At 36.8% G+C, this 12,054-nt stretch overlaps 2 protein-coding genes across 2 annotated transcripts; both read left to right on the forward strand.

Annotated features, from left to right (window-relative positions):
- The first annotated feature begins 3,360 nt into the window (after window positions 1–3,360).
- Window positions 3,361–7,340, forward strand: LOC143458730 (uncharacterized). Its single transcript, XM_076955581.1, has one exon. The coding sequence runs from the start codon at window positions 3,886–3,888 to the stop codon at window positions 6,688–6,690; it is 2,805 nt and encodes a 934-aa protein (XP_076811696.1). The 5' UTR covers window positions 3,361–3,885; the 3' UTR covers window positions 6,691–7,340.
- Window positions 7,341–7,490: 150 nt separating this feature from the next.
- Window positions 7,491–10,808, forward strand: LOC143458731 (uncharacterized). Its single transcript, XM_076955582.1, has 4 exons — window positions 7,491–8,757; window positions 8,993–9,414; window positions 9,705–9,947; window positions 10,156–10,808. Exons 1-4 carry the CDS (start codon window positions 8,054–8,056, stop codon window positions 10,719–10,721), a joined length of 1,935 nt encoding a protein of 644 aa, XP_076811697.1. The 5' UTR covers window positions 7,491–8,053; the 3' UTR covers window positions 10,722–10,808.
- The last annotated feature ends 1,246 nt before the right edge of the window (window positions 10,809–12,054 follow it).

Below are 12,054 nucleotides of genomic sequence, written 5' to 3' on the forward strand. Positions count from 1 at the left end.
TTCAGACCCTGCTAAATCTTCTGGAGCTTTTTTGCCTGGTGGCTTGGGCAGTGGCAACTCACTGCTATGCGGAACAGGTGCAATAGAAGACGGTATAGAAGGATATGCAATGTCACGTCGGTTTTTAGTTTTTCTAAACCTTGAAATGTCAACCAAACAGAAATAACAGTCATCTGTATGGTTTTGGGGTTCTCTCCAGATTCTCGGAATAGCAAATGGCATCGAATGCCGGTCTCCTCTAAGCCAGCCATCTAAATTTGATCGGCATGTTCCGCAGATCACACGAGGTGCCCAGTATTTATCTTGGTCACCAATTTTCATGCCAAAATAAAGTTCATAAGCATAAGAAAACCTTGCTTCTACCTTTATTTTGTACTTCACTTGTTTTAAACTAGTATATAGACCACAGACATAACAAAAACTATCAGCAGACAGCTTACATTTACGTGACGATGACATTCCTCAATTTACCAAGAATCACGCTACCTGTAATTAACCTAGTAAGATACCAGTAACTTTAATAGTTTAACTCAATTAATGAGTGGCTGACAATTTTAAGCTATGGTTAGTGTTGCCAAGCATTTTTGCAAAGATTGTAAAAGAGATAGCATATATTGGTTGAATTTCAAATTTTCAATATTAATTCGCCAAAACGCATTCTAAATAAGCTAAAGTGGTTTTGAAAAAAATCGCCATAAAAGTTCGTAAGATTCCTTGATTTTAACAATAAAATACTGACTGACTGAGACTATGCCAAGAACGATCATGTCGTTCTTCTTTGTTCATCACGAACGATCATCATGTATCTATTGTTACTATACAAGCTAAATTTTATGCACGTCACAGTGCACCAAAGTTATAACGAATTTACAATCAGTGTTCGAAAAAACAGGATGCTGAAAGTTTAAAAAGCTTAAAATAACATTTTTATACAACACTTATGACAACAAATTGCAAGAAATATGTTTTACTCAGCAATATGTTTTAGAAAATATTAAAAAATCGTCAGAACTAAATTTTTGTTACATATAATTAATATCAAAGTGACTATTTCATCGGCGTCCGTTTATCGAAGTTGCAAATTCGCAATGCTGTGGCCGGCAGATTTCCACTGATATGTTTATTGTATTCTGATTTTGGTAGAGAGAAGAAATAAATCCGGTGGTGTAGTGGTTAGCGATTGAGCCAGGTGCCTTTATACTATACAGTTTCACATGGACGATTCGCTTAGAGAGCTTGGACTGCTAAGAATACTTTTGGATGGGATGAAACTATTAAATTTAATTGAAACCGTATGTTTAATGTGGGTGCTTCAAACTCTTTTCATAACATCACCGAGAAAATGCTCTAATTGAATTAGGTTTTCAAATAATTTTAGTAATTTTATCTAATTTGAATTAGATCAAGGCGAGCACATAATGCTGGAAAATCTGTTAATGGCCGATAATACAAGTAGTTTGTGAAATGTATTGTCATAGCGACAACTCAATTGTATTTTACATTTTCAACCCAACCTCAAAGGATCGAAGTTGTCAAAGTGATCAAAGTAAACCTGTATATTTTGGAGGCACCCATTGGGCTTTTATGCTGGAGGTTTCAAGTTCAAATCCTGTCATTGTTTGACTATTTATTTTGATTAAATTGATATTTGAGGTAATTTAGTCATGAGAGGTAAGAGTTTGGGTCAGATAAAATTACTGTAGTTTTAAATTAAGCAGCGCGTATTCACCGGCTGCCAGTTAACAAATTTGGAAAAACTTTGGTAAAAGACCAGCCGGTTACGCAATTGGTATTTTATTATTTCGGTAAACGGCGGCCAGTGAAGTAGACACTTATTACCGGTAACTTAATCATGAGAAGTGAAAGTTTGGGTCAGAGGAGCTGTCATTTTAAGCTGAAAATTAGCAAACATTTCAATTCACTAAACTAAACTAATTGCCGTTTACCTACTTTGGTAAACGGCGGCCGGTAAACAACCTAAGTGCTTACTTCACCGGCCGCCGTAGAAAAGTACCAAATTTGGGTAACCGGATATACCCGTTTTACACTTGCTCGATTTGAAAACTTTTCAGTCTAGAGATGAAACAATCATAGGTGTAGGCTATAATATAACCCAAATAACTGAAAAAAAAACAATTTAAATCAGTATAACCTAGCCTGCTTAGGCAGATAGGTTACTAAAACTCAAGTCATTGTTGATTTTTTCCTCAAAAACTATTTTTATTAAATGCTGTACTGAAGACTCAAGCATGTTCCAAGAAAACAAGGTTTGTTTCTACAAAATCTTTACTTTTCAATTTCTAAGTTTTCATTGAGGCGTTGCATACTTTAATTGCAACAAACTGTAAAGCAATCTTTAATCCGTAGAAAAGTACAGCCTAAAGTCGAATTTAACTCTGTAGTTGGTCAGTTGATGTAGATTTTAGGTATAAAGTCTACCTCGTTTCTTTTGTATTAATTCGATTTAATAGGGATTTCCCCTACACATGTGAACAATTGATTGATAATAATTCATATACTGTATTCAACTTACAAAGTTAGCAGGTTTCAAAAATAAGTAATGGCTACTTAATATTTGAGTATAAACACTTCTGTAAAAATAATGGGAAACTGTTAAACTATAATTTCTTAAAAATACTGTTGTAAAGGTTACTTTTCCGCAATATTTAAAATTTGGTTTACAAGGTGTTTAACTTTCAACTTTTTTAAATGATCGAAAAATTATTTTTTGAAACGTATTCTTATATACCCATAAGTTAGAAGTTTAACAAAATTTTATACCTTCTGCTAAATAAATAAATACTTTTGAAAATTCACCAGTTATTATAATTTTTATATCCATAAGTAATTTGTTCTGACACGTTTTTTTCTCTTTGCAATGTTATTTTTATTTCTATGATTTAGTTTACCGTGGTGACAGTTTTAAACGTTCGTTTAACGGATTAATTAGGATTTGGAGCCAAAGCTGTGTTACCGCGAACTGTATAGGCCAAGCTTGTATATAGTAAATTATTAAATTTTAGGGAGTTTGCAGCTTTACAGTTTGTTACACAAAAAAAATTACATAGAAATTATTTCAAAATGTCTTCAGTTATTTTGTTTTGCCTTGTCTTGGCAGTGTGCCAAAATTGGCTGCAAATGCAGAAAGCACAGTTTCTAATTTAGTGCAGAAGTTCACAGCCAATTTGACGTCACAATTTGAGTAGCTGGGATCAAGTATGCATATGCATCATTTGTACACTAGACCCATAGTTTTTGTATGTGTAGATATGGTCATAGACTAAAGAGGAATATTAAATGATTAATTGTCATATTGATTCAGCTGGTATCCAAAACAAACTTTCCCTTCTGGTTGTGTGCATGTTAATCTGTTGGCGATGACTGAAAGGAAGTGACAATGCCACTAGTAGATAAAATCATGAGTTAGTATAGGTGATGAATTCAAAGGGTTAAGTGAAATTAGTAGGTGTGATATAGCCTAGTTAGTTTTATTTGATAACTTTCTTGTGATGTTACCTGTACAGCTATAAGCTAGAGAAAAGGCACTGTATCTGTATGTATGCTTTTTTTTCTGGGTAAAATGCATGACTAAAATTATGTCACAGCAGGATTTGCTGCTTTATAATTTAATTATCTCAAAAGTATTATCTGATGTTCAAGCCACCAAATTTTATTTTGTTTGCTGCTTATGTATTAGCATGGTCTCAAAAAACGTGGTCAGCAATGTCAAGGTTCACCATGTTTGTCAATTACTTATATGCATATGTAGATTTTGTTTGAAGTATTTTCATTTTAGCTTTACATGTATATATCGTGTTATTTTAAGGAAATAGTCATTGCATTATGTGTTTGTGATTTTCAATGTAATCTGGTAAAAGTAAAGTGATGGAGAACAGGAATTTTCAAAGAGGGTATGCACAAATGGATTATTCATCTCTCAGAAAAAGCACTGTTAAAGTCCGCCAAGGACAAAGGCAGTTCCCAAGTTATGAAAGGCAGTTTAATGCACACTATGGGCACGTTGCTGTGAGCAATTCTCAGGCTGAACTTTGCCCTTCTCCCATCATAAAGCCTCTTGCTCCATGTACAATTGAAACAGTGTTACCATCAGTAGCGGAACCATCTTTAATATTTGATGAGTCATACCAACCTGACACTTACTGTAAACAAGACAAGCAGTTTTCACCAAATAATTCAAAGTCTGCTGCATTAGCTTCCTCAAATCAACCACAGGGACATCTTCTGAGTCCAACAAGTCAGGATATTAAGACACAGCATGCTGCTTTAAGACAGCAAAGAAAAACGCAAGTGGAAAAGTTTTCCCAATCACAAGCCAGATATAAGTCAGTGCCCGAAATCCCAGTCCAAACTAATGGTTTCACTAATGAAGCCGAGCACACCACAAAGATTAAAAGACAAGTACGGAAGCCGACTAATCGTTTGTCGAATAGCGTTGTTTCGGTGCATAGTGAACAACTCTCTCCAAAATCTAATGGCTCAACCCAGAAAAATTGTGTGTCTCCAAAACAGAACATTTCTATAACGTCGTTTAGTAGCTCAGTGTGCAACAGTGTCACCCATGTAAACAATAACATCTCGGAGTCACATGTTACTCCCGTAAACAAAAATCCTACAGAAATACCAATAGAAACTGACTGGATGAAGGGACTTCCACCCAAAGCATTCGAACTGTTTGTGAATCAAGACATGAAGCTGAAAGAGCTACAAGTACAGGTTCAACAGTTGCTTTCCTTGCAAAAGAAGTCTTCAGAAACTACTGATAAAATTGAGCAGGATAAATTGAACCAATCTCTTACGAATAAAGTTGATGCTTATACTCAAACAGATTTATTAGGTGTGGACATTGTTGAAAAAGTGGAAGTGAATAGCATTGGTGTTAACACTAGTCAACTAGAAAATACTTCAGTGTATGAAAAGGAGAAATACACAACCGAAAACACAACTGATATAGCTGCAGTGGAGAGTAAAGATGCACAATCATCTGAAGCGGATGATGTAGAAAGTAACAAAAACAGTTCAATTCATTCCAGTGTCAAAGTAGAGAAATCACTTTGCTGGGAGTCCGATAGCTTGCACATTAATTCATCGGGATTAAAGTCAATGAACAACGAGCAAAGTATCATGTCGAGTCTGAAAGAGGTTGACATGCCTGGTCTGGATAGTAGTGAAGACAACACATCATCTCAAGCCCAAGACCTTGGTCAAGAAAGTCCGATTTTGGGAGAGAGTGCAAGCATGTACCTGGAGTCTCAACATATGAGCAACAGAAAACTTCATGAAGATCCCAAGGAGGAGGACAGTCATTATTTCGACAACTTGTTGAAGCAAGTCCAAGACATGCTAGGAAATGTAGACAATAAGAGCAGTGGCCCCCAGTCCTTGCCTGCAACACCGAGTACAATTCCTAAATCGATTCAAAGTCTTCCATATCAAAGATATTTACCTGCTAACGTGTTTTCCCAGTTGACGTGTTTAGGACTCCTAGCTAATCGGGACAAACTTGCATCTGACGAAGTTTCGGCGCTAGTTTGCAGTAGAAGCACAGATGAGTTGAGCATGCATGCAAATGCCATTGCCCTGAAGTACATGTCAGATGACCAGCTTAATAAGATTGCTTCAAATAGTAAAAACGCTCAAGATGACAACATGCCACCCCCAATGCTTCCTGACCAACACTTTGCAAGCCGTAAAACCAATGAACACTCAGTTCAAAAGATGCCCGGAATGAATTTACTTTCACCATGTGACATGTCCCTTGCAACTAAAAAGTACATGCAAAAATATGGGTTAATAGAGTCATCAGATAATGAAGAAGAAAATAAGGAGAATATTGCAATGAAAACAAAAACAATCAAAGAGGTAAAACCTGCCAGAAAACTTACGGTTTTTAATGACAAAAGAAAACCACTTCAGGAATGCAATGTAGGTGATGTTAAAAATTCAAAAGCCTTAAAATCTGCTGATCCTTCTCCGTCCCGAAACGATCAGATGGAAGTAAGATGGTCCCAGTTAGAAGATACACTTGGTGAAACACTCGACATGCTACATCCATTTTTAAATGATTTGGAAAACAACTTACAAAGTATGTCTTCAGTAAATGGACAGGATCTCAATAAACAAGTGCATATGACACAAGAACATGACAGTGGTATGGGTGAAACGATGGGACAAATCCTTTCATGTGGAATTTTACAATCATTGAACAACAAACCATCCACAGAATTATCCTGCCATTCACATAGAAATTCAACGCAAAAGAAAGGTAATCCTCACCAAAAATATGAAAACAATGAAGTTTTAGCAGGAATACTTCCCCCGAAAAGTATGAAAAAAATTGTGTCTCCTGCTCTGGAAAATCGTCGACATCTTAAACGAGGAAGAACACATTCGAAAAATGAAGTGTTGTCTGCACCAGTTTCTCCGTTTGTGACAAAACACCCTTTGCGAAACAGGATTACGTCAGCTAGATCTACTAGTGAAAATCGCAGCGAATCATTTGACCGGATTCTGGACTCTCGCATAATGCAAGTCTTTGAAAAAGGCGATGAAAGTATTACTGAATACGAGAGAGAATCAAATGAAAGTTTGTCTTTGATGGAAGTTTTTCCTGAAGAAAACATTCTTAATTTAGATAAAATAAATAGTATGCCAAAACTTCCGGTGACATAAAACGTCTTGAAGAAAACATTTCATGCAATTTTGTATTGTTAGAAATTTTTGACATTGGTCTTGCTTCAAACCGATATAGCTGAAATGTGTCCTTTTCCTTATGTGTGCATTTTTAATGTTATTTATATAACCAAACATATGTATATATGGAGTTTTCTTTAAGAAATTAGTTTAATATATATTGCTGGTAGATAAAATCTTGAGTTTTTATTAGTTCATTTTGTTAATCATATGTTTTTGTTTACCGTATGTGTGCCAAGTGTGCATTAGAGAAAGCTACAGCAGCTAATGTCATTGTAATAATTTTGTAGTTGTTAAGTTACATAATTGTGATTTAGTGTTAATATATGGATTACTTAATATTGTTTGAACGACATAAAAGTTGTGTTGTATTTCACTACAATATAAAGCATAGAACTATATTATGTGCCTTTAAACTTTAAGTAAAGATAACTGTATTAATATTTTAATATTACTAAACTGCTTCCATTTCATATCCATAATACCTAGCTACATGTAGAAATTTTCATAGTTTCCAGTGTCGAAATATGTTTACATTAATTTTATGTGGTTGCATTGTTGGTGAACGTTCTTTTATTTTTTAATACAGATCCTTCAAGTAAAAGTTAAATAAATCTGGGTTAACTTGCTTCTTGTAAGACTTGCACTATTCTGGTGATAAGTTTGAAAGAAAATGCATTTGGTTGCCAGAAATTTGCTTAAATATTTTCTACCCTTCATGAATTGGTTAAAGATGAAACAACTGCCAAGTACAATAATGCAAGACCTGATTTCAATTAAATTTTAGTCTTATTAGTATGTCACAGCATTTGGCACTGCAAATCATGTTGCACTGCATTGCAGCATTTGCACAAAAAAGCATAGTCAGCACCATAGCAAGTGTTGTTCATTGGAACTGGATATAATACAGTCATGTTCATTTTGCTTATGTTTAAAGTAACGGTGTGCGTGTAGAATAGCTTGGTGGTTGTAACTTTTTGATGAAACAAATGCAATTGCTAACCATAGAAAGAATATCTTAAAGATGAAGAGTGAAGGATTTAAACCTTTGGGTCACCCTACCGATACTATTTGTATTAACAAAACAAACACAGTTGAACAGACCTCTGTTTGCACTCTGCACAGCAGCAGATAACTGCCTGGTTCCAATAATATTTGGCTGATGTTTGCAAATAATTCATAGGGTTTGTTTTCGAAATGGAGCTCAATCGTTACTGACAATGTTAGAACTTTTAATAACTCTAAAATTATATAGTTTAGTTGTTAATTATTATATGATGATTTACAAATTGTCTCAGCATTGAGCAACTCCGTGTTTAGATAGTGTGGTGTGAAGACCATAATGTTGAATTGCACAGCAAGTTATACCAAATGCTTGATTCTAGCCAGAGCTGCATGCAAGCCAATTTCTTGGAATCAAGTTTTACCAGCCTCTCATAGAATCAGGTATAATTCTAGTGATGCCAAATCAAGCATCAGAATTGGTTGCGCATCAGGTTTTTGGGGTGACACGTCTACTTCCACTCAGCAGTTAGTTCACCAAGGTGACATCGATGTCTTGGTTTCTGATTACTTGTCAGAAATAACAATGTCCCTGTTGACGGGGGCAAAACGAAAAAATCCTACCTTGGGGTATGCACCAGACTTTGTCAGTTTTGCGATCGCTCCCCAGATCAAAGAGATAAAAAAGCGCAACATACAAGTTTTAAGTAATGCCGGAGGCACCAACCCAGAAGCTTGTGCAAAGGCCCTACAAGAAGCAGCGAAGCAGGCTGGCACCACTTTGGATGTCGCCGTTGTCTCAGGTGATGATATGATGCCAAACTTTCCAGATTTGCTAAAGAGCGGTAAGACAGAGGAAATGTACAGTAGACAGCCACTTCCCAAGTCTGTAATGAGCATGAATGCATATTTTGGAGCTGAACCAATCAGGAGAGCACTGGACATGGGAGCAGAAGTAGTTATCACTGGAAGATGTGTGGATAGCGCTCTAGTGTTGGCTCCTTTGATGCATAAATTCAAGTGGACAATTGATGACTATGACAGGTGTGGTATTATAATTATTGTTGGTTTTTTGTAAATTGACCCAAGGTATCATATTGCATATCAGATAAAAAGTATTTAAAGAAAACATTTTTATTCTACAATCTGTTTGGTTGTTGTTTTCAATGTTAGTACTACGTAACATTAAACAATATGTGTACAAAGCTACGTAAAGAAGTAACATCGAAAGAATTCTTAAATAATAAGAGACCTGTTAAATTGATTCATATCACTGCAGGTTGGCAGCTGGAAGTTTGGCAGGGCACTTGCTAGAATGTGGAGCTCAATCCACAGGAGGAGTATTCACAGACTGGCAGACAGTTCCAGCATGGGAAAACATAGGATTTCCCATAGCAGAGTGTTACCAAGATGGAACATTTTGCGTCACTAAACCTCCCAACACAGGAGGCCTAGTTACACCTGCCACAGTTGCAGAGCAACTTGTGTACGAGATTGGAGATCCGTCGACTTACATGCTTCCAGATGTAACATGTGATTTTACCAATGTCAAGATGACGCAACACGCTGCTGATTCTGTGTTAGTAACGGGAGCCAAAGGCTATGCCCCCACCAAAGACTTTAAAGTCTGTGCAACATACCTGGATGGATTTAGGACCACAGTAGTGTTTAGCATTGGTGGAAAGCGTGCCATTGCTAAAGGTTGGTTGTAGTCAAGTTCTTAGTGTTCTGGTAGAGCACTTGGCTTGCAATTTTACAATCGATTTTTAATGCTTGTTGACAATCACAATCGCTGTAATGACATGTTTTAATTACAAACTTTTGCTTCAGTTCAGAGGTTTTGCTGAACATTGACAAAATTGAAAAAGACCCCCAAAAATGACTTTTCACAGATCAATGATAAATATTCCAATACCGTGCCTGGTTAGTTTTGAGTTTAGTTCTACTGATGTTGTCTAAAGTTTAAAAAATAGAAATTCCTATTTTTGCAGGGCGTCGTACAGCAGAAAGTATCATAAAGAGAGTAAGGGCTGTGTTTTCACACTTGGGCTTGGCCGACTTTCGACGAGTTCACATTCAAGCATTTGGCGATGAAAGTTTGTTTGGTGAAAATGCCAGAACGTATGGAATCAATGGCGATGGCCCACGTGAGACCGTAGTATGGATGGCTGTGGAACATGATGACAAAAAGGCTTTGGAAATACTTTCAAGAGAAATTGCTGCCGCTGGAACGGGTATCTGTTTGAAGATTGTTTGATTTTTTAAGTTCACAACATGTTAGAATTTTATCTTTAATCCCTGGATCTGAAAAATTGTTCTAATTTTTTTGTTATTCTTGATAAAAAAAACTACCTTTTGCATGGCTATTGGTCGAATACATATATCAACTAACAATTGATACTGATCTCCTGGTACTAACTGCGCTTATCTTCTGTATTTTAGGTATGGCACCAGGTCTCAGTGGCATAGTTGGTGGCAGACCTAAAGTAAGCCCCGTGCTAAAATTGTTTTCATTCCTGCATGCAAAGCAAGATATTCCTGCGTCTGTGACTTACAATGACAAGAAAGTTGATATTCAACATCAAGTACCCGCTGGTTCCAGTGAGACAAAGGTCCAGCAAGAAACAAGTAACGACCACATTAGAAGTGGTGCTCATAGTTTCATCCTGGAAGACTTAGCATACACGAGAAGTGGCGACAAGGGCAACAGCGCCAATATTGGTGTCGTGGCCCGTGATCCCTCCTATGTGCGTTATCTTCGGAAGCATCTGACCGCAGAAGCAGTGTACTCCTACTTCAAGCATCTCTTCCCGAGTGATGTTGATGGAATGCCAGTGCAGAGATTTGAACTTCCGGGAATTGACGGATTTAATTTTTTGATGAAGGATTGTTTAGGTGGAGGTGGAGTGGCGTCCCTTAGGACTGATCCGCAGGGGAAAGCATTGGGACAGATGTTGCTTGATTTTGAGATTAAAAACGTGCCTAATTTGCCTGAACTCACCAAATAATCGAACTTGTAAAGTGTTAATACGGTCGTTTTGTGATTATTTAAATAGATATTTTGTGCAATAACTAAATAAAAACAATTAATCTTACTCTCAGTGATCAGTGACCAAAATTGCAAGAGGGTGCATGGCTAAAACTGGGTGATTGTGGATTTCCTTGTTGTGAACGGGGCTTGTGGGGCACGTAAAAAGTAAAACAGTCTGACAAGTGACAACAACAAGGCTAATTAGTAATTACTATAAAGCGTTATATTTTGCTGTTTTGAGAAGAGTTGATCAATTGAAGACTGCACAACTGAAGGTTTGCCGATTTGAAGAACTTTCTACAGATTGTACCCCAAAAGCAGCCCCTCCAAGTTTTGTTGGCCTCTATTTTTAATGCTTGCTGGAATAATCTTGACAAGGCCAAGTACGAAGTTTACCGACTACCGACAACGTTTTCTCTCTAGCTTGACAACTGGTTCATTTTTGATTATCCACATTTTCTGCTGGCGACCGATTTCTCATCAAGTGTGATGAAAGCAGAGGATTCAGTAGATCGTACATTTTTGCCAACATCATTACTACCCCGTCTAAATTACCAAACCTTGAGTCGATTAATGCTGGTACGTCGCATCCGCATGCTAACACTCTGCTCTGTGCGGAACTCTCACGTTGTTTTAACCGCACCACCTGTTATGCTTTTTACCGTTTTGGTATGTGGTTTCCCTATTTTTTTAAGTGTTTTAAGACAGGTTAGCGTTCTTTGTGAGTTGGTATCAGCATCTGTGGACCGTTTTTCGACTTCAGCTTGCGTTTCATTCAGGCTTTATTTGCGGTCTACGCAAAAGATATCTAAACTTGAGATATTATTCTAGCAATTTTGGACAATTATTTTGTTGGATCGTTTTCACTTTTCTTCCGCAAATTTCTTGTAACTGCGACATTCGTTAGGTGAGATTGCGTAAAACGAGCCGGATTGAAATACTTTTCTGCCTGCTTTATATTTGGACTTTGTTTAGTATTGAACGTTTTGAGATTGGGAAGGATACGCAGATTCGTAAGAACGGTCAGCTTTTTTAGTTCTGAAATCTCGTCATGCGCCGCAATTCTTTTAACTTAGCAATTGCTTGCATGTAGTTTAAGTTACTTCTGTTAATTACTGTCCATGTTCATATCCTAATCACAAATGTACTTAGTAAAGTAGTAACGTGATGAAACTTTTCCGTGGTAGTTTCGCTGAATTGTAATAGCTTTTTAGGAAAGCTTGGCAATGACGAGAAACTAACGTTAAACATTTAGCCTAGCACAGTGTGTTAAAAATCTTGTTGGGTAAAGGATAAGGTCGAATGCAGTT

Source organism: Clavelina lepadiformis, chromosome 5 (assembly GCF_947623445.1).
Source record: "Clavelina lepadiformis chromosome 5, kaClaLepa1.1, whole genome shotgun sequence".
Classification (NCBI taxonomy): Eukaryota; Metazoa; Chordata; class Ascidiacea; order Aplousobranchia; family Clavelinidae; genus Clavelina; species Clavelina lepadiformis.

Excerpts from the sequence above, each read along its gene's own strand:
- LOC143458731 (XM_076955582.1), top strand. The coding sequence starts at position 8,054 with ATGTTGAATTGCACAGCAAGTTATACCAAATGCTTGATTCTAGCCAGA. Across the intron at positions 8,758-8,992 it reads ACAATTGATGACTATGACAG|GTTGGCAGCTGGAAGTTTGG; the intron begins GTGTGGTATTAT and ends ATATCACTGCAG. Across the intron at positions 9,415-9,704 it reads AAAGCGTGCCATTGCTAAAG|GGCGTCGTACAGCAGAAAGT; the intron begins GTTGGTTGTAGT and ends CTATTTTTGCAG.
- LOC143458730 (XM_076955581.1), top strand. The coding sequence starts at position 3,886 with ATGGAGAACAGGAATTTTCAAAGAGGGTATGCACAAATGGATTATTCA.